Source organism: Pelodiscus sinensis, chromosome 7 (assembly GCF_052426305.1).
Source record: "Pelodiscus sinensis isolate ZL-2025 chromosome 7, ASM5242630v1, whole genome shotgun sequence".
Classification (NCBI taxonomy): domain Eukaryota; kingdom Metazoa; phylum Chordata; order Testudines; family Trionychidae; genus Pelodiscus; species Pelodiscus sinensis.
The window spans coordinates 65,294,148-65,315,912 of NC_143058.1; the positions used below are offsets into that span (position 1 = coordinate 65,294,148).

A 21,765-nucleotide genomic window follows, 5' to 3' on the forward strand; every position below is an offset into this window, starting at 1 on the left:
GGTCACCACCCAAATATGGGTCACCATTACATTTCAAAAGGGTCACCAAGTGTCTCCCCAGGTGGCTCTGATCCCCTGCCTCCGCCTGTTTTTGAGTTGCCTTGGGTCACCAAGTCTTCCTGATTTGTCAAAATGTGTTCCCATCTGGAAAAGGTTGGGAACTGCTGGTCTAGAGTCTAGACCATCCCTGGTAGATGTCTATCTAAGCTGCTCTTAAATATCTCCAGAGATGGAGATTCCACAACCTCCCTAGGCAATTTATTCCAGTGTTTAACCACCCTGACAGTTAGGACGTTTTGCCTAATGTCCAACCTAAACCTCCCTTGCTGCAGTTTAAGCCCATTGCTGCTTGTCCTATCATCAGAGGCTAAGAAGAACAATTTTTCTCTCTCTTCCTTGTCACACCCTTTGGATACCTGAAAACCGCTATCATGGCCCTCTCAGTCTTCTCCTTTCCAAACTAAACAAGCCCAAGTCTTTCAGTCTTCCTTCATAGGTCATGTTCTTTAGGCCTTTAATCATTCTTGTTGCTCTTCTCTGGACCTTCTCTAATTTCTCCACATTTTTCTTGAAATGTGGTGCCCAGAACTGGACACGATACTCCAGTTGAGGCCTAATCAGCACAGAGTAGAGAGGAAGAATGACTTTTCGTGTCTTGCTCTTAACACTCCAGGCTGGTTTCAAATGAGAGAGTTTTCCGGACTACAGGAGGTCAGTATTGTCGCGCAGCATTACATACTCTTCCACTGCTTACTGTGCTTTTAGAGAACATTTAGGGGTAAATTAGAGCTAAATAATAGCACAGAACACTGAGACACAGGACTGGTGGTTGTAAACAAACTTTATGGGACAGTGGGAAACCTGGCCACACCCATGAAAAGTGGACATTTGGCTAACTAAAATCATTCTGGACGACGGATGTTTCTGGATAGGAGTTCTAGATGAGAGGTTCAACATGTAGTCGCGATTTTTGACACAACTTGCCCCAACTAGTTATTTAGCCATGTCTTTCATATAGTTCTTATGTGCTCTGAAACTGTATCAGATTTTTTTTAAAAATTGACATATGAGTACTTCCCACCTAATTAATGATGGCTATTACACCATAAGAACCTGCCTGCAGGTTGTGGTAGCCTGCTTTTTCTTCTGCTTTTACATTTTTTGAGATTGAACTTTGATGTTGTGTAAGAATCTAGTTTTGGTCCCTGGATATACCAGCACAAATGCAGAGTTGTCACTGTAATAGAGTTACTCTGGGTTTTGCACAGGCAACTGGGAGTAGAGTTTGTCCATTGTAGTTCATGTGTGTGGCTGGAAAGAGATTATCTCACTGGGACCTATACATGTGAAGATCTGGGTGGAATGTAAGTGACACAGAGCTATGTGAAGAGCTTTGTGTGCAGTACAGGCAGTCCCCGACTTACGTGGATCCGACTTATGTCGGATCCGCACTTACGAATGGGGCTTTTCTCGCCCCGGAGCTCGCGGGCGGCAGGACCGCCCAGAGCGCAGCGGTCCCGCCACCGCGTCCTCCGGGGCGAGAAAAGCTGCTCCGGGTCTCCCTGGTGTGCTGGGGGGGACTCCCCAGCACAGCAGGGAGACCCGAGCAAAGCCGCACAGGCAGCGGGACCCTGCTGCCCGTGCGGCTTTGCTCCTTTGCCCCGGAGCAAAGCCGCAGAGGCGGGGGACCCCGCCGCCTGTGCGGCTTTGCTCCAGGGCAAAGGAGGAAAGCCGCACGGGCAGCGGGGTCCTGCCGCCTTTGCGGCTTTGCTCGGGTCTCCCTGCTGTGCTGGGGGGGACTCCCCCCCAGCACAGCAGGGAGACAGGAGCAAAGCCACACAGGCGGCGGGACCTCTGCGCCTCCGCGGCTTTGCTTGGGTCTCCCTGGTCTGCTGGAGGGGGAGGGGGCGCAGCTAGTGCGCCCCCCCCCCCCCCAGCAGACCAGGCTTTTGTTGCGGGACACCTGGGGTAGAACAGGTGGGGTGCTGCCGGGTTGGTCCTGCGGGGACCTACCCGGCAGTGCCCCAGCTGTTCTGTCCCAGGAGTCCAGATTCAGCCGCTGTTGAAACTGATCAGCGGCTGATTCCAGGAAGCCGGGGGCAGAGCAACTCTGCCTCGGGCTTCCTGTAGTCAGCCGCTGATCAGTTTCAGCAGCGGCTGAATCTGGAGCCGGTTCCGACTTACATACAAATTCAACTTAAGAACAAACCTATAGTCCCTATCTTGTACGTAACCCGGGGACTGCCTGTATGTGGAGAATCCAATGGGGTAGAGATGAGAGTGTGGAGGAGAAAAAAAATATCATCCCAAAGCCCTGATGGAAGACTATGTAGACCCTGTGTCTACAGAAGCTTCCCATTATTTCAAAATATTTTTCAAAATAACGGGCGCGCTATTTCACCATCCTGGCAAACCTCTTTGCACGAGAGATAAGGAATGGTTCGAAATAACTTGCTGTTTGAAATTTGGTGCTGTGTAGATGCGCCAAATTTCAAAATAAGCTATTTCGAAATAGATTTGAAATAAGATACGTTTAGGGTGCTGTGCAGATGCACCCTTGGTCTGTGGTTATGTACCAGGAGCCGGTGCATGAGCTACAATTTGCACCAGGGTGACTTCCATAAAGAACAGGGAGGAGGATGTTTGCTTCTGCAATGCCATGCGTAAGGTCTGAATGCGGGAGGTAGTCAGATTTACGTGACGTATCCTGGCTTTGTCCGTGGACAGAATTCAGATTTCATGTGTGAGTAAAGGGTAATTTGAAATGTTTTTTTTTAAACGTGTCCCCTTTTTTGCTTCCTATAGTTTTCCCTGCTTTTGTTTTTACCCTAGAAATAACCAGACAATGAAGTCAGGTCTTTCTTGCGCCTGTTGGTCTCTAAATATATGGGGTGAGCTCATAGCTGCCTGGAAAGCATGAGGCGAGAGAAAGTCTCTCAAGCTCTGATTAGTTAAATGGGAGTTGACCCAAACAGTTTTAAACAGTGATTAAAAATCCCATTGCATTTTCATTGTTCGGTGTTCACTCTTGAGATGTCATAATTCAAATGAATAGCACTTGTGCAGCATAGACAACGCCTATATAATTTCCTACATATCTGCTATGTATTTTAGAGAATTTGTCTTTTATCAAGAACTCCTCCTAAACAGTAAGTGGTAGGACCACCAAATTCAGTACACAGCTTCCTCTGAGCAGAATTTAATGCGGCGTAAGGGTTTGGTTGTGCCAGGACAATGGGATATGCCTGGAATGCGATTGCTTCTCCTAAAACCATGCAGAAAAGAGACAGAATCACCAAATCAAGTACCATCCTCAAAACTGACATAGTTTTGAAAGGGACTAAACCAAGATGAGCCAGAAAAATAGGATGAACCGGGAATAGGATTGCTTCTCAATATGCCTTGAAGAAAAGAGATAAGACCGAGAAATTTGGAGTATTGCTCTATTTTGGCCCATCTAAATCAATACTTAAGGTCTGAAAACTAGAAACAAATGTTATTGGAAACCAAATTGACAGGACCCCCCCTTTTTTTTGTTAAAACATAGTGGATGATAAGAGCTTATAGGGACAAAGAAAAAAATACACTTGATAGAATTCCCATTTAAAAAAAAATTACTAAAATAATTAAATGGAAAATTTTAACAATCCCTTATTCTAAGAACTCCAAACTAAAAATTAACTTTGTAAAAATAACACTGTATTTTTAAAAAATCATTTCAATAAAGCATATCCTTTCATTTTCCAATGCCTCTCCCAGCCTTGAGTTAAGGATCCGAGCAATGCCATGTGAATCTGCTCGTATAATATATATATAAAACAGAAAACACTCTAATTCTTGACATTTTAATCTAGCCCTCTTTGTACATCATGAAATATCTAATCTGACTATGTGTCCAGTTCTCCCCACTTTTGCAGGTCACCTTTGAAGTATTTCTGCCTTATGACACATGCCTCTCAATTTGCTACCACCAGTTCACCATAATCCCGCTATTAAAAACTCTTCAATACTTGAGTGTTGCTGGAATACTTCTACTGGGAATGCTAGCTAGAATTCTTTTCCAGCAGTTTTGAAATGAGAAAACCCTTAGAGGGGCAAAATTATTTCAAGATTGAAGGAGTGTTATATTTTGGGACCGTTTTGAGAAGCCATTAGCTCTGTGATGTTGCATTAAGATGGAACACCTACGAAACATGTGAGACAGACAGCCAAGTAATCGTACAGACTTTATTTCTTACCATCAGTGCTGCTACCGAGCATATGAAGTGCATTTGCAATGATGGGACACAATGGAGTCATTATTTTTGATAATAGCAAGTTGATGGAAAGTTTCTGGGAACTGAGGCCAGTTGGAAGACATGTACTGGCAAGAGATGGAATTCTCTCGGGGTGACAAAAAGGAATGTACATTACAGATGCAGGGCCAGATTCTGATCTTGGTGATGGTGGTGGAGTTATAGAGCGAGAGTGGATTTCTACCAATGTGATTGGAATGAGAGTCTGGCCCACAGTGAAGAATGATAGTCAATATTTGAGTGGAACAGGTTTCTAGCCTAGGAACACCTCATGAAGGATCTGTGAAACATTCATTAGTGTAGCGTAACATAAATAATACCTGCTGGCATGTTTCTTGAGCTAGCTCATTTTATTGCTTGCAACATGTTCTGAAATGGTATTTTCAGGCAATCTGACGGCATTCTTGGCTGTTTTTAGTCTCCAAACTCATGAATAAATCGCTTGCCCATTTCCAATCACCAGACGTCTCCTGCCTTATCGCACAGAAATGAGTATTTATTATTTACAACAGGGCAGTGCTAAGTGACATCATGGGGTTCTCCTCACACCACAGAGTGCATGGTCCCTGCCTCAAATATCTCACACTCTAAATAGTCCAAGGATGGGGAAAGGAAGTAATTTTAGCCCCATTGTATGGAGAAGGACTGAGGAGCAGAAAGATTGATATTTGTGTCTGAACAGGGATTGGAACTTGCTCGGTTGAGTGCCAACCCAGAGCCTTAACGGCCGGACTAGTTCCCATGTGCAAGGGGGAAGTAGCTTCTTTCATTGCTTAGAGGCTTGCAACTTAGATTTCTATTAGTGTTTCTGTTTTTTGAGCTTCTGAATCTAGCTCAGCTATGCTCAGCACCTTGGGTACCAAGTTCTGGTTCCTGCAGCTACTTAGGGTACGTCTAGACTACATGCCTCTGTCGCCAGAGGCATGTAGATTAGGCTACCAGACATAGTAAAATGAAGCGGCGATTTAAATAATTGCCGCTTCATTTAAATTTACATGGCTGCCGCGCTGAGCCGACAAACAGCTGATCAGATGTTTGTCGGCTCAGCACGATAGTCTGGATGCGCGGGTGTCGACATCAAAGGTATTTGTCGACCACCCAGGTATACCTCATCCCAGGAGGCTTACCTGGGTGGTCGACAAATACCTTTGATGTCGACACCCGTGCGTCCAGACTATCGCACTGAGCCAACAAACAGCTGATCAGCTGTTTGTCGGCTCAGCGCGGTAGCCATGTAAATTTAAATGAAGCGGCGATTATTTAAGTCGCCGCTTCATTTTACTATGTCTGGTAGCCTAATCTACATGCCTCTGGCGACAGAGGCATGTAGTCTAGATGTGACAAGTTGCCTTCTGGGGAACCTGGAGCAGATACCATCCTGCCATGTCAACGTTCTCAATGCAGCAAAGTGCTACCACGCCTTGATTCTCGCTTCAAAGCCACTTGCTGGTGCACTTCTAGGACCTTCTTATGAGATTGTGAATTATGCTGAAATGTGCAATATTAACACAGTAATTTTTATAATGAAAATGGACTAGAATGAAACTATGATTAACTATGTACTTTGGAATATGTTACACACTAGTGCAAAGAGTACTATCGTCGATAGGGTGCCCTCAGCATTTGATTTAGTTGGTCTTTACTACACCCACTAAATCAAACCCCAGAAAACTGATCACCAATCCTCCGGTAAGTGGAGACGTGGCCTAAGCAGGGTTTGAATGGAACCCAAGCACCAATGGAATCCAAGCACCAGGTGTGATCTCAATTTTTTTTTTTTTGTCTATTGCAGGGGAGAAAAAAGCCAACATCCATGTTGATCCCCCAATTCTTTCTCTCTCCCCCACAGGCTGATGGCTGCTGTTAGGTTTGCATGTGAACCATGAAAAACAGAAGAAATGGCACTTTGGAAGGTTCCAAAATTCTTTACTCCAGTATATCTCGCAGTACAGATGTGTCGGACAGTGACAGTGTAAGTAACTCGCACAATGCATCTCGATGGCACAATTCTGGATTTCTGGGATTTTTCCTTCATACCAATCAGGACTGATTGGTTCTGATCCTTCCGCTGCCTTGCACATTTTCTTCATGTAAAACATCCTCGCAGGCAATTTGGAAGACTTTGGAATGCAGACTTTGGAACTCAGATGCTGGGAGGAGGGGGGGGGCTGCAGTGGGAGCCTGGTGTCTCCCATAAGTGGTTGTTCGTATTGCCAAAATAATGAACTATTTAGGTACAATCTTATCAGCTTTGGGAAACAGGAGCTGCTTTGAAGGAGCACTGTGATTCAAAGCATAAGCAACAGAACTCCCATATTTTCAGATGTTCTTGAGAGCATGTCTACACTGCTGGGCAAAAGTTGAATTAAGTGACACAACTTCAGTGACATCAGTGACGTAGCTGAAGTCGAAATAGTTGAATTCGGCTTTTGGTGCTGTCTACATAGCAGGAAGTCCGAGAAAGAGCACTCTTCCCCCGACTTCCCTCACTCCTCATGAAATGAGGGTTACAAGAGTCAGAGTGAGAAGTCTACCAGCTTGGCATTATTTCAAATAACTGCTGTTATTCCGAAATAATGCTGCTGTGTAGATTCCTGTATCGACCAGGACCAGAGCACATAAAACGAAGAGAGTGAACATGTCTCTTGAAATGGGCAGGTGTCTGAAACTGAACAGATCAAATGAAGTAACTTTAGAGAGGGGGCCAAGCCATCTCTGTTGGATTCATGACTGGGCTCAGAGCACTCCAAATTGAAACATATTCAGCTCTAGGGTTTGGTTTGGCTCATGGACAGGGGATAGCTTCAAAATACGCGATGGGATCTGTGTTTGGATTCTGTCCCTCCTCCTTCTCTTGGGCTACGTCTAGACTGGCATGATTTTCCGCAAATGCTTTTAACGGAAAACTTTTCCATTAAAAGCATTTGCGGAAAAGAGCATCTAGATTGGCATGGATGCTTTTCCGCAAAAGCACTTTTTGCAGAAAAGCATCCATGCCAATCTAGATGTGCTTTTGCACAAAAAAGCCCCGATTGCCATTTTCACGATTGGGGCTTTTTTGCGCAAAACAAATCTGAGCTGTCTACACTGGCCCTTTTGTGCAAAAGCTTTGTGCAAAAGGACTTTTGCCCGAACGGGAGCAGCATAGCATTTCCTCAAGAAGCACTGATTTCAGTCCACGTACATGTTTATTTCTAGTAGAATTCTTGTCCAGGCGTCTTTCCTGGTTTAGGCCAAACTCCACCATGAGGAGAAGTTGCACAAAAAGGCCCTAAACAGGCTGTGCCTTGGAGAACTCTCATACGGTTAAAGGAGAAGTCCTCTGTATTGGAAGGGTTCAGATCACCCTACTTGTCTGGACCATGTGCAGCAGCAGAGACACGCAGGAGCAATGCAAGGAAAGAAAGGGCACGTTAGAGAGATGTGACTCCTCTCCTGTGTGGGAGCATAAGAGGCCAGGGTGCAACCCTTTTACATCAGGAGCCCGCACAGGCCACTCTATGAGGGTATGTCTACACTACCCCGCTAGTTCGAACTAGCGGGGTAATGTAGGCATACCGCACTTGCAAATGAAGCCACGAGGCATACAGATAGTGCGGAATGGCTTGCTAGTTCGAACTATCTAGCCCGTGCTGCGTGTAGTCACGTGGCACGGGGTTCGAACAAGCCGGCATTTAAAAATGGCACCGGCCGGCTTATGCAAATGAAGCCTGGGAAATTCAAATCCCGGGCTTCATTTGCAAGTGCGGTATGCCTACATTATTACCCTAGTTCGAACTAGGGTGGTAGTGTAGACATACCCTGAGCTAGCCCTAAACAAATAAGAGTAATGAAGAGTCCAATACAAACATTTAATGACCAGACAGGAAGCTTCCATTTTGTTCCTCTCCAGAGGCAAATTAGGTATGGAAGAATTAACATCTCCATAGAAACGGCTGCATCTCAGAGAGCTTTCAGTCTTTTCAAGGCCAGGTCTATGGCAGCGTGTTTAATTTAGCAGAGTTTAATTATAAAATTGGAATTGGGAATGACCTTAAAACAATTTGAATTCCATTGCGGATTGACTTGAGACATTTACTCCCCTACGGGGTATATTGAAATAGCAAGTGGAGCTGGCATTGTTTTGGCAGGGCCAAGGAGGAAAAAAACGTTTCTTTGGGATGTTGGTGGGATGGTTTTAAATACTATTTAGCATGTACTGCTAACTGAGAACCCCATAACCTTTCCAAAGGTGTTAAACCAGGTCTACACTAACCAAGTGGTGTTCAAAATTGTGGTGGAAGTGGGGACAGCATTGCAATTTCTGGACAATGACCTCGTTCTTGCGACGTTTGCTGGATGAACATGCTGGGTTAAATCCAGAGAGAGAGAATAAGAAGATGGAACCACATTTCAGCAATGGGAGACTCTCCGTAGCATGTACTTAATGGACAATGGAAGAGCTGTTTGCTTTGATTCTACTAAAACACCTTTTTCCTCATCTAACCAAGTCCTAATCAGAGACGCAGAGAGTTGTTCCCTTAGGGTATGTCTACACTAGAAAGTTAGTTCGAACTAACGGACGTTAGTTCGAACTAACTTTCCTATGCGCTACACTAGCGCTCCGCTAGTTCGAATTTGAATCGAACTAGCGGAGCGCTTAGTTCGAACTAGGTAAACCTCATTTTACGAGGACTAACGCCTAGTTCGAACTAGCTAGTTCGAACTAAGGGCTGTGTAGCCCTTTAGTTCGAACTAGTGGGAGGCTAGCCCTCCCCAGGTTTCCCTGGTGGCCACTCTGGCCAACACCAGGGAAACTCTATGCCCCCCTCCCGGCCCCGGACCCCTTAAAGGGGCACGGGCTGGCTACGGTGCCCGTGCCAGGTGCAAGCCTGCCAGCACCCAGCTAGCAGACCCTGCACCTGGCACGGCACAGAGCCACCCACCCGATGCCCCCCAGCCCACCCCCTCTTCCCGGGACCAGGCTGTCGGCTCCCGGGAGCTTGCCCTGGACCGCAAGAGGCGGGCACCTTCCTGGGCTAGTGCGGACATCGTGGACCTCGTCCACGATCTCCGCACTAGGCACAGGAAAGTGGCCGTCTAGGGCAGGAGAGCTGCCAGCCTGGCCACCCAGGACCAGGTGTGCATGAAAATCAAGGGGGTCCACTGAGACCCCCGACACTGAGCCCTGAGCTTACAATGGCCGTACTGGGTCAGACCAAAGGTCCATCTAGCCCAGTAGCCTGTCTGCCAACAGAGGCCAACCCTAGGGACCCTGGAGGGGATGGACCGAAGACAATGACCAAGCCATTTGTCTCGTGCCATCCCTCTCCAGCCTTCCACAAACTTTGGGCAGGGACACCACTCCTACCCTCTGGCTAATAGGACTCCATGGACCCAACCTCCATCACTTTATCTCACTTCTCTTTAAACTCTGTTCTAGTTCTAGCCTTCACAGCCTCCTGCAGCAAGGAGTTCCACAGGTTGACTATTTGCTTTGTGAAGAACAACTTTCTCTTACTAGTTTCAAGCCTGCTACCCATTCCTTTCCTTTGGTGTCCTCTAGTCCTTCTTTATGGGAACTCAGGAAGAACTTTTCTGAATGCACCCTCTCCACCCAACCCCTGCTTTGAGAGACCTCTATCCTGTCCCCCCTCCGTCTCCTCTTTTCTAAGCTGAACAGTCCCAGTCTCTGTAGCCTCTCTTCATCTGGGACCTGTTCCCAACCCCTGATCATGTTAGTTGCCCTCCCCTCTCCCAGCCTTTCTCTTCCCCTCTCCCACCTCCTTTTCCCAGTCTCCCCCAGTTTTTTTCAATAAAGACAGAGTCAATGTTGGAAGAAACGTTATCTTTATTTTGTACATCAATAAGAAGGGGGGCTAGGGAAGGGTAAGTGGAAGGAGGTGAGGGAGGAATGGGGTACGAGCCCCCGATGGGGAGGACTGGGCTGGCTCTGCGGGCTTCTGGGGGTGGAAGCTCTCCTGCAGCCCCCCAATTACTCCCTCTCCCGAGATGGCAGCCTGCGGCAAGTGCAGCTGGGCTGATGGCTGAGTGGTGTGATGTGCCCAGTGTGGGCACTCAGGGCACTCCAAGCCAGAACTTCTTTGCAAGCGGGGCACCCCTTAGAACTGTGTGTCCGGGGTGGGGGTCGGGACCCTTTAAGCGCAGCCCTCGGCTAGCCTGAGACAGCATCTCCATGCTCTAAGTCCCCCTCTTATGCCCTGCCGGCACTGCTTCCGGCCATCCTTAAGCCCTGTTCAGAGTCCACTCAATGTGGACTTGCTAGTTCGAACTAGCAAAACGCTAGTTCGAACTAGTTTTTAGTTCTAGACGCGTTAGTTCGAACTAGCTTAGTTCGAATTAACTAATTCGAACTAAGTTAGTTCGAACTAGCGCTGTAGTGTAGACGTACCCTTACTTCTTTTGAAAGTTCCTCTGTTAATATTTCTATTACAGCAAAAGGATTTAGCTGTTGCCTGCCACGCACTTGCACTGTGATGTCCACACAGGCCCTGATGCCACATTGCAAACCAACAAAATGCAACGAACCGTGGCCATTTTCCTTTAAATGCCAGTGTAAGGCACCGGCACCGCCTTCCTGGGATTTGCGGTGCTAAAACTTTTTAGTTTTCGGGGCTAAAACTTTTCTCTCTAATCTTCTCCCAAAGGATTTGGTCAACTTCATTCGAGAACATTTTAAGAAGAGAGAATGCGTCTTCTTCACGAGAGATGCCAAGTCAATGTAAGCAAACACTCCGGCCTTTGGGTTTCTTCTAAGTCTCACTCTGGTCTCCCACAAACGCCTCCACATCTTTTTCCTTCCTCCACTTCTGGCTTAGCCAGACCAGCTGATTTTAAAACATCTGATTTGAGTAGCTGCTGCTTGCCCTCCCCCTGAAATAGTCGTGGAATGGGGGGAGTATAATTCAGCGTCATTATGACATGACTCCGTTGCCTGGTTTTCCCCCAATACAAGCCAGAAATATGAACTGAACACTGCTGCCTGTGGTGCTTTTTAAATGATAATTCAGTTATTTCCATCAATAACGGACCAAGCCTACTCTCAGGAACCTGCTTGTTTCTAAGGGTATGTCTACACTAGCCCCCTAGTTCGAACTAAGGAGGCTAATGTAGGCATTCGAACTTGCAAATGAAGCCCAGGATTTAAATATCCTGGGCTTTATTGGCATCTTCCCGCCCGGGCGCCATTTTTAAATCACTCTGGTCCGAACTAACTGCCTGCGACTACACACAGCAGTCAAATGTTAACTCGAACTAAGTCCTTAGTTCGAATTAACTGTTACACCTCATTCCACGAGGAGTAACAGTTAATTCGAACTAAGGACTTAGTTCGAATTAACGTTTGACTGCTGCGTGTAGCCGCAGGCAGTTAGTTCGGACCAGGGGGATTTAAAAATGGCGCCCGGATGGGAAGATGCAAATAAAGCCCAGGATATTTAAATCCCGGGCTTCATTTGCAACTTCGAATGCCTACATTAGCCTCCCTAGTTCAAACTAGGGGGCTATTGTAGACATACCCTGACATACTTAGAATGTTCCTTCTTATTCTCCTTTACTGTGCTGGCCATAGATTTCTCCTTGTGTCCCTTGGCTTCCTTTTTTCTACAATTTCTAGCTTCTGATTTCTAGTCATTACTGTGAATTTTCCCCTTTTTTCCATATGTTACATTTTTATAGGCTGTCTTTCCTTTCCCTCTAAAACACGTTGTTTTTTTAACCAATATGGCTGCCTTCTTCAGTTCTAACTTTTTGGGCCTGTAGGAAAGCGTTCTTAATCAATTTCCACCTAGCCCATATTTTTTGGATTAAGTTCTTCCTCCCCACAGAGCTGGCTCAGAATTGTTTTTAGTTTGGATAAAAGGGTACTTAAGCTAATGTGGGTTTGTGGAGCTTTGTGATTAGTTTGTGATCAGTTCCTTTTTATCTGTCAAGATGACGTCTAATATAGAACTCTGCCATGATGGTTGCAATGCATCCTGAGTTCTGGGGAGGTGACTAGAACGTAACCGCATCACGTAACCAAGGCCCAAGGCCTGGCCTCCGCTCAGTTTTTTGTACCTATTGAACGCTTTTGGTTAGAGCAGCAAGTTGTATGAACGCTGAAATGCCGGGTTGCAGAGTTAGAACGCTGCATTTAATTTTTGTTTGTTGGGTAGGCACATGGCACTAAGACTTGAAAATTCGTGAGTTGTAGAGCTCTTTGATCTGCTTCCCTCTTGCATAGACCTAAGAGGTAGATGTGACATTTCACCTTGGACCTCATGCATCTTTCAGTCCAAACACCATAACGACTTAGTTCTGTTTAAGAATTCAACTTTAAACTCCTGCTTAGAAGTATCCTATTTATTCAAGCATAAGTTGTAACACTGTAGGTACACAATGTATGGTCAACCTACATGTCAAATACATGTGGAAAAGCTGCTTGCTGCTTTTAGTTGTCATTCCGCTATCTGTCACGGAAAGAAAATAGCATTTGTTTTCTGGGCAGAAGGTGTTCATCTGTTTCCTTTTCTCTCTCCGCTCTTCTTGGCAGGGATCACCTGTGTAAATGTGGGTATTCCAAAAGCCAACACATAGAGGGGACACAGGTAAATAACAGCGAGAAATGGAATTACAGGAAACACACAAAGGAGCTTCCGACTGATGCTTTCGGGGACATTCAGTTTGAAAATCTTGGGAAAAGAGGAAAGGTGAGTGACAAACAAGCTGTCTCCATGTATTTTAACTCCCCCCTGTCCATCCATGGCTTCTGCCCTGTGACTCTTTGCATTAGACTTTGCAAAATAAATTCAAAATAATTAAAAAGAAGCCAAAACACTCAAAGGGGGGAAATGCTTCGATTTTTCAAACCCAGGAACCTAACGCTAGGTGCGTGAACAAGCAAGCTGATTTTTTCTCAAGCATTCTAAGCCCATGTCATCTTTCACTTACATCAGTGAGAATTGCAGGAGGCTGAGAATCACGCACATTGGCCACTTATTTAGGGTGTAACACCCCTGTTTAAAAAAAGGCATGTTTCAATGTAGGAATACAGGGTCACTTTTTGGAGAAAAAATGGGGGTTTTTTTTGCAAATGATTGGGACTGAGACTATTTTGGGGAACCAACATTGGTTTTGAAATTCTTGTTCTTTATAACTGGAGAAAGTTGGAGAAACAGTCAAAAATGAACTCCTCCTCTTCTCAATGCACTGTGCTACATTTTTAATCAGTCCCCACCATCTACACACATTTCCTAGTGCAAAAAAACCTTCAAAGAAAAAACAACAACAAAACACCCCTCTATTCAGGTCCTCGGGGTAGGGAAAATATAGGCCCTAAAATAGCTCACAGAAAACACACTCTTGGCTTGATCCCCCATTGCTTTGTACTTTGCTCATTTACTACTGTGCAATGCGGCACCAAATGTCGTGCAACCTGTTGTCACCTGCTTTGTGTTTTGTCTGGACACAAATGATTCTCTGGCAGGTGAGGGAGAAGGGGAGCAAAGCTCGTTTTGAGACCTCGTGGGATGACTCTGGTCCTCTGTATCGCCGCTAACCCTGCCTCATGTCCTCTCTCCTTGCAGTACATCCGGCTGTCATGCGATACAGACTCCGAAATGCTCTATGATCTGATGACTCAACACTGGCATCTGAAAACTCCCAACCTGGTCATCTCGGTCACAGGCGGGGCAAAAAATTTCGCTCTCAAGCCCCGGATGCGCAAGATATTCAGCAGGCTGATCTACATTGCCCAGTCGAAAGGTGAAAGGCACTGCTGGCCCGCCTTGAAGCACCTGTGTTTTCCTCCAGGGGACTCACTTCGTATCTCTCGGTTTGTCAGCAGAAGGGATAAACTGGGAGGTTAGACACTAACAAAGGGAAAGGAAAACAGATGATCGGGGAATATGCACCAAGAGACAATTCCCGGTCTCACTGAAATCCGTGTCAGTCTTTTAACTGACTTGGCCCCAAAATGAATGTGGGCTTAATCTGGGGAAAAATGAGGCCTATGTCTTGGGGCAAGCTTGTCTTTTGGCTGCTGCTCTGAGCGTCCCCAGGCCTTTTACAACCATTTATGAAATGACTCCCCGTGAATTCAGTTGTGCCCATTGGCACGGAGAGGAAGACAACAGGGAAAGCGAATGTAAGGGTTTGTATTTAAAAAACCCGGGCTACACTCGGCCCTAGAGTAACCCCGTTTAAAAGTTCAGCAACTGAAGCTGGGATTTAGCTGATGCGAGAGGTGAATGGTGCAATCGGCTGGTGTATTAGCCTTCCGCCAAATAAGGCAGGAGGAGAAGCTTTAAGCAGCGAGGCAGAGCTTTCTATTAGTGGTGGCCGGTTTAGTCCACCTCAGACAAATATGGCCTAATGACGTGGGGGCGGAGAGCCATTCTTAGCTTTGACGAGAGTGTCCTTTGCAGCTCGGGGTAAGTCTTACAACATTTCTTCCTCTTCTTCCTCTCTCCTATGGGAATTAACATCTCTCCAGTGACCTAGTGGGGCTAAAGAATTGGCTAAATGTCTTAAATCCCCTCAGCCTTGCCCTTTTGTGTTGTCCCCTGCGTCAGCGTGCCATCCTGCCACCTCAGAACTGCAGCCGGTTGCACCCACCGGCCATCACGCCCACACAAGGTTCAGGGCAGTGGAGAATCGGGGATGACACACGGCACGTATCTATACAGACCTGAAGTTTTTTGCACAGTGCTAGGTCCATGGCTAACTTACCTTTGGTACCTGCTCTTGGCAGGGGCCTGGATTTTCACCGGAGGCACTCACTATGGCCTGATGAAGTACATTGGTGAGGTGGTGAGGGACAACACCATCAGTAGGAGCTCGGAGGAGAACGTGGTGGCTATCGGCATAGCGGCCTGGGGCATGATTTCCAACCGGGAGAGTCTGATCCGAAGTGGCGACGCTGAGGTGAGGAACATGTAGTGATGCCAAGCGGGTCCCGGGAAGCCAGCGGAAAGCCTAGAAGACGGTGCAATATGCTGAGTAAATGCGGCCTTGGCCAGAGGTGCTGGAGCTAGGGATTCTGGGAGTGCCCTCACCTTCCCCCGGCTTGAATGGGTTTCCAGTATAGGCAGGGTTTAGAGTTTGGTCCAATGGCTGCCAGCACCCCCGCTGTGCAAATTGTTCCAACCTCTCTGGTCTCCTCAAATGCCTCCCTGCTCTCCATCCACACCACTGTCTGCACAGAGCCTGGCCTACTCCTGCAACTTGCTCTGAAGCGGCTAGGGCTGGCCACAGGCCAGATGGACCTTTGCCCTGGTCTGGTCTGGAAATTCGCATGTGACTAAAACCTGGAAAATCAGAGCACAACCATCATGGCCCTCCTACTGGCCTTGTGTGTCCCCCTTTCCAGTACTGCCTCCACCAGGCCCTGCCCACCTCAGTGGAAACCTTCTGTTGATGTTTCTAGGGGTACTATGCAGCCCACTACATAATGGACGACCTTAAGAGAGACCCGTTGTATTGCCTGGACAATAATCACACCCACTTATTGCTGGTTGACAACGGCACCCATGGACATCCAACCGTGGAGGCCAAGCTGCGGACGCAGTTAGAAAAATACATTTCAGAGCGCGTCATTCCAGGTGGGTGCAATTCTCTGCCTTTGGCTCATTCTGCACCGGTGCTACCGAGCTAGCTGGAGTGTTTGTGAGCAGGTGGCCTCTCCCTTCCGTTTGATTTACATTTCCAGCCCTCACGCTTGCAAGGAGAAACGTGAAGACCTGAATATTGAAGAGTCAGAAACCAGCATGCAAATGAGCTCCTTTCTCCTCAAGTCTATCATTAATTTATGTTTTTAAGCACTGGAGAGTGGCAATGCAAATTCCTTAAGACTTTAGCCTGGCTTTGTAACTTTTGGAAACACTGCATCTCGGTGTTGATGTCTGGCAGTAGATTAGGTAAGATGGGTTAGTAGATGACTGTAAAAATAATTTGGTTAGATCAGCCAAAAGTTGGGAATCTGAGTATTTGTATGTAAAATATTATTAAAGCTAAATCGAATAACCTCTCCCGACCAGGAACATAAGGCATATATAAGAGGAGAAGTATGAGAATTGTTCAAATGCTTTAAGACTGCAAAGCCAGACTTCTTCCTTTCCTTTCCTTTCCTTTCCTTTCCTTTCCTTTCCTTTCCTTTCCTTTCCTTTCTTCCAGATTCTAATTATGGTGGGAAGATTCCGATCGTGTGTTTCACCCAAGGAGGAGGGAAAGAAACTTTGAAGGTAAGTCTGAAAATAAATGAGAAAAATGAAGCATCCAGAGGCGTTTTGTCCCAATTTTAACCGTATCTGAAGTGGGACTCATAGCAAAGTATTACGGTTGCCTGACACTTCCCATTATAACACTCCATTTTCAGTTGTGTTTCACTTTTCCAAACGTTGACTGATTGGGCTGAAATTAACATGAGGATGCTATATAGTTTGAGTCCACCCTATTTTGCAAAGAGATAGATACCTCTATCAGCTCATACTCAGCAGGTGGCTTGAGTTTAGTTGGGCATTAGCAACAGAAGTTTATCCAGTGGAACTTTAATCTACTTTAGTTACTGCGACTTTCGCCCCACTCTGTCTTGTCCCTGAGTACCCATAGCCCTTTGCTCTTACTGAATTAGATGCCATTCTTGTCCCTTGCTGGTAGTAGTGACAATATTGGCAGGAGCTGGGGGAACTCTAGTCCCTGCACACAAACCACACCAAAAAAGTTCACTTGATTACTTAACTGTAGGTTTTTAATTGTTATTTATGTGCCTCTCTACTGTGTTTTCCTAGGCTATCAACGTTGCCATCAAAAGCAAAATTCCCTGCATCGTAGTGGAGGGCTCCGGCCAGATTGCTGATGTGATAGCGAGCTTAGTGGAGGCTGAAGGCATTCTAGCCTCTTCATCTGTCAAGGAGAGGCTGCTCCGATACCTGCCTCACACAGTTTCGAGACTCACAGAGGAGGATACTGAAAGCTGGATCCGATGGGTGGGTGCTGGCTTTGCTGGAGGCTATGTCTAGACTGCAGGCTTCTTTCGGAAGAAGCTTTTCCAGAAGAAATCTTGTGAAAAAATTCTTCCGAAAGAGAGCATCCACACTGCCAAAGCGCATCAAAAAAGTGATCTGCTTTTTCGAAAGATAACATCACATTGAATGGATGCTCTCTCGCATTTAAGCTGTGATTACTATGGACAAAGTGGCCACCAGGGCACCTGTGCTTTTTCCTCTTTCTTCTTTTTTTGAAAGTATTCCCTCTTTGCCATCCACACACGGCTTTTTCTGAAAGAGCTCTTTCGCAAAAAGGCTTCTTCCTCGTAGAAAGAGGTTTACCAATGTCGGAAAACCCCTCTGTTCTGTTGATTTTCTTTCAAAAGAATGCGATTGCAGTGTGTACGTAAGTGACGTTTTTTTGGGAAAATAGCCGTTTGTCTGAAAAAACTCTGCAGTGTAGACATACCCAGAATGTTGGTGAGACAGAAGGGAGAGGGGGACCTGTGAGGAAAGAGCTCAAGTTATGCACCAAAGTACTAAATACATTTAAAGAGCTTTCCTCTAATTAATACCAGAACCCTTTCCCTCACATGGAGCCTGTGCAACTACTTGCCACAAGACACCTTGGAGTCAATGAGCTTAGTGGATTTTAAAAAGACGAGGCGTTGACATGGATAGCAAGAACACCAATGGCTTCTATAATGAGGATTAAAAATGTAAAACCAAGACAAGGTGCTTAAAGCAGGCCATAAACCTTAGTTTCACAGGCCTCTGCTTCTCTTGGTTCAGTCAAGAGTCTGAAAGTATAAATACAAGTGCAAGGGACTGTATGGAATTTATTTGTAACTTGCCAGAAAGAAGGGACTTTCATAAAGCGTGATGCTGAGAGTCCATCAGCTCTGCTTTTAAACCAAGCAAAGTGGCCAGATGAAACTTTTTCTCAAAATAAAAACATCAAGATGTTTGGGAATTGGCTCTACCATGGTATCGGAGATTTATTCCTGGATCGTTTCTAATTTTAGTGAGAACTTGCCTAACTGGTTATCATTTTCTCCTTGGGGTGGAATGAAAAGGAAGTATGAGGATGTATTGGAGAGGGTCCAGTGGAGGGCAACAAAAATGATGGGCGGGGGGGCTGGGACACATGACCTATGAGGAGAGGCTGAAGGATTTGGGCTTATTTAGTCTGCAGAAGAGAAGAGCAAGGGGGATTTGATAGCAGCCTTCAAACCCTTACCTGAAGGGGGGTTCCAGAGAGGATGGAGAGAGGCTGGTTTCAGTGGTGGCAGATGGCAGAACAAGGAGCAATGGTCTCAAGTTGGAATGGGGGAAATCTAGATTGGATATTAGAAAAAGTTATTTCCCTAGGAGGGTGGCGAAGCAGTCGGATGGATTCCCTAGAGGGGGTGGAATCTCCATCCCTGGAGGTTTTTAAGTCCTGGCTTGACAAAGCCCTGGCTAGGATGATTGTGTTGGGGTTGGTCCTGCTTTGGGCAGGGGGTTGGACTCGATGGCTCCTAAGGTCGCTTCCAGCCCCAGGAGTCTATGGTTCTAAGATATTGCTGTATGCTAAAGGGCAATTCATCTTACTGTTTATAATTCGTGAGTTTCTTAGAAATAAATCACTGGAAGTCTCATTCTGTGGTTTGCTTTCGCTGTGGGTAGAGAGTGACCTCACGACAAACAGCTCTGTGCACAGCTCTGTTGATCAATAGCAGATCAAACCCCCAAGTCCCGCGATGGCTTTAGAACTGGGCTTCTCTCTTTCTGTAGATCAAAGAAATCCTCGAAAACCCCCATCTGCTCACGGTCATTAAAATCGAAGAAGCTGGAGATGAAATCGTGAGCAACGCCATTTCCTTTGCGTTGTATAAAGGTGAGCGCTCAGCTCCCGTCGGCTGGCTCTCATGTCGCTTGGCTCTTTGAAGGGTACAAGGCTAGCCCCGAAACCTGGGAATCCCGCTACCCGGGTTGCAATTCCATGGCCATGTCTGTGCCTTAGCTCCCCATCTGATGGGGAAGGAGAGAAAAGAGGGCAGTTGTCCTGGTGTCCGGTGATTTAAGCAGCCTGATTCCTGGCTGATTCTCATAGTTCCCATTGCCCGCTCCTGCCATGAGCTCAGGTGTGCTCCAATTGACAGTCCTTCCTCAGCTGGCTCTTCCTCCTGCAGCCTTCGGCACCAATGAACAGGACAAAGACAACTGGAACGGGCAGCTTCAGCTGCTGCTGGAGTGGAACCAACTGGAGCTGGCCAGCGACGAGATCTTCACCAATGACCGACACTGGGAGGTAGTTAAAGATGGTCCCTTGGCCCAACAAGTGGGGTTGGGGGGGGGACAACGGTGAAATTCTTACTTGCAGCATTTACATGGGCGTCGCGGTGCTGGTGTTTCCAATGCATTCAGATGTGAGCAGAATGTCCTAGGTGTGCCTGACACCCTGGCAATGCATTAACCTATCAGACCAGGGTCTTCTGTAAGCTGGGTGCGTAACTGGATGGATAACAGTTCCCAGAGAGTAGTTATTAATGGTTCACAATCCTGCTGGAAAGGCATAACAAGTGGGGTTCCGCAGGGGTCTGTTTTGGGACCAGTTCTGTTCAATATCTTCATCGACGATTTAGATGATGGCCTAGAGAGGACACTTAGTAAGTTTGCAGATGATACCAAACTGAGAGGGGTTGCAAAATTCAAAATGATCTGGACAAACTAGAGAAAAGTTCTGAGGTCAATAGGATGAATTTTAATAAGGACAAACGCAAAGCATTCCATTTAGGAAGGAACAACCCATTTTATACATACGGAATGGGAAGTGACTGCCTAGAAAGGGATCCAGGGGTCATCATGGACAACAAGTTAAACATGAGTCAACAGTGTGACGCTGTTGCAAAAAAAAGCAAACATGATTCTGGGCTGTATTATCAGGAGCGTTGTGAGTAAGACACAAGGTGTAATTCTTCCACTCCACTCTGCACTGATTAGGCCCCAACTGGAGTATCGTGTCCTGTTCTGGGCACCACATTTCAAGAAAGATGTGGAGAAATTGGAGAAGGTCCAGAGAAGAACAACAAAAATGATTAAAGGTCTAGAGAACATGAGCTTGAGGGAAGGCTGAATGAGCTGAGCTTGTTTAGTTTAGAAAAGAGAAGACTGAGAGGGGACATGATAGCAGTTTTCAAGTATCTAAAAAGGTACAAGGAAGAGGAAGAGAAATTGTTCTCCTTGGCCTCTGAGGATAGAACAAGAAGCAATGGGTTTAAATTGCAGCAAGGGAGGTTTAGGTTGGATGTTAGGAAAAACTTCCTGCCTGTCAGGGTGGTTAAACACTGGAATAAATTGCCCAGGGAGGTTGTGGAATCTCCATCACTGGAGATATTTAAGAGCAGGTTAGACAGACACCTGTCAGGGATGATCTATGCTTTCATGAGGATAAATGCATGCAAAACAGAGAAGATAAATATCCCAAGAGGAGGCGTGGTTTTTAGCCAAGACTCAATCTGAAACGTCGATGAGGCTTTGAAATAACAAGCTCCATTCGGTTCTGCCTTAGCAGGACCAGTATTTATGGGTGGGTAGTGAAGGGTGAAGTAGGACGTTGCTCACGGTAGCAATGCACGTTAGTTTTTACAACGTTAACCCATTTTATTCTGGAAATTTCTGACGGCGCCTATGCATGGACTGCCACGGTGGACTTATTGGGTTCACTTTCCAAATCACAGCCATGGCTGGATTCTGAAGGAAATGTGGATCAAAATGTGACCCGTATCGATCCAGAACAAAACATGAGCAACGACAGAATGGGGCGCGGGGTGACCTAAGAACTCTGTTCAGCGACCAACACCTGGCTTCCTGGTAACAGCTGAGCTTTCCCTTTGTTTTTCCCCAGTCTGCAGACCTTCAGGATGTCATGTTTATAGCTCTCATCAAGGACCGGCCCAAATTCGTCCGCCTCTTCCTGGAGAACGGCTTAAACCTGAGGAAGTTTCTCAGTCATGAGGTGCTTACCGAGCTCTTCGCCAACAACTTTAGCAGCCTGGTGTTTAAGAACCTGCAGATTGCGAAGAACTCCTACAACGATGCCCTCCTCACCTTTGTGTGGAGGATGGTTGAGGACTTCCGAAGGAGCATCAAAAAAGAGAATAAGAACAGCAAGGATGAGACCGAAATCCAGCTGTTGGTAGGTAACCAACCGATTGTCTAACCATGTGTTCCTTAGTAGGAAAAGAAATGTCTTCCCTATCTTTTGGACATAGCTCATCTAAACAACTGACTGGCCTTCCAGCATGCCTGAGATCTTCGGTGGCATCTTAATCCCTCCCTTTTTCTGCCTGTGGCACACCCGATTCTTAGTCTCCCGGGGACTGAATTGCTTTCTTTTAACCTCAATTACTGAGTTTGGTGTGAGAGGAACAGGGTGAAACTTAATCACAGAGAGATGATCTAATGGCCCCTTCGGACCTCATGCTCTGTGAAACTATAACCTCCAATGATGAGATTTTCTG

General features: G+C 46.3%; 1 protein-coding gene across 1 annotated transcript in view; it reads left to right on the forward strand.

Annotated features, from left to right (window-relative positions):
* The first annotated feature begins 6,168 nt into the window (after positions 1 to 6,168).
* Positions 6,169 to 21,765, forward strand: part of TRPM8 (transient receptor potential cation channel subfamily M member 8) — a 39,710-nt gene continuing 24,113 nt past the window's right edge. The window contains exons 1-11 of the mRNA XM_089779842.1: positions 6,169 to 6,267; positions 10,943 to 11,016; positions 12,829 to 12,985; positions 13,862 to 14,039; positions 15,028 to 15,200; positions 15,703 to 15,877; positions 16,449 to 16,516; positions 17,063 to 17,260; positions 19,037 to 19,160; positions 19,435 to 19,553; positions 21,150 to 21,440. Coding sequence (XP_089635968.1) covers positions 6,178 to 6,267; positions 10,943 to 11,016; positions 12,829 to 12,985; positions 13,862 to 14,039; positions 15,028 to 15,200; positions 15,703 to 15,877; positions 16,449 to 16,516; positions 17,063 to 17,260; positions 19,037 to 19,160; positions 19,435 to 19,553; positions 21,150 to 21,440 — 1,647 coding nt within the window. The 5' untranslated portion in view covers positions 6,169 to 6,177. The remainder of the gene's footprint in view (positions 6,268 to 10,942; positions 11,017 to 12,828; positions 12,986 to 13,861; positions 14,040 to 15,027; positions 15,201 to 15,702; positions 15,878 to 16,448; positions 16,517 to 17,062; positions 17,261 to 19,036; positions 19,161 to 19,434; positions 19,554 to 21,149; positions 21,441 to 21,765) is intronic.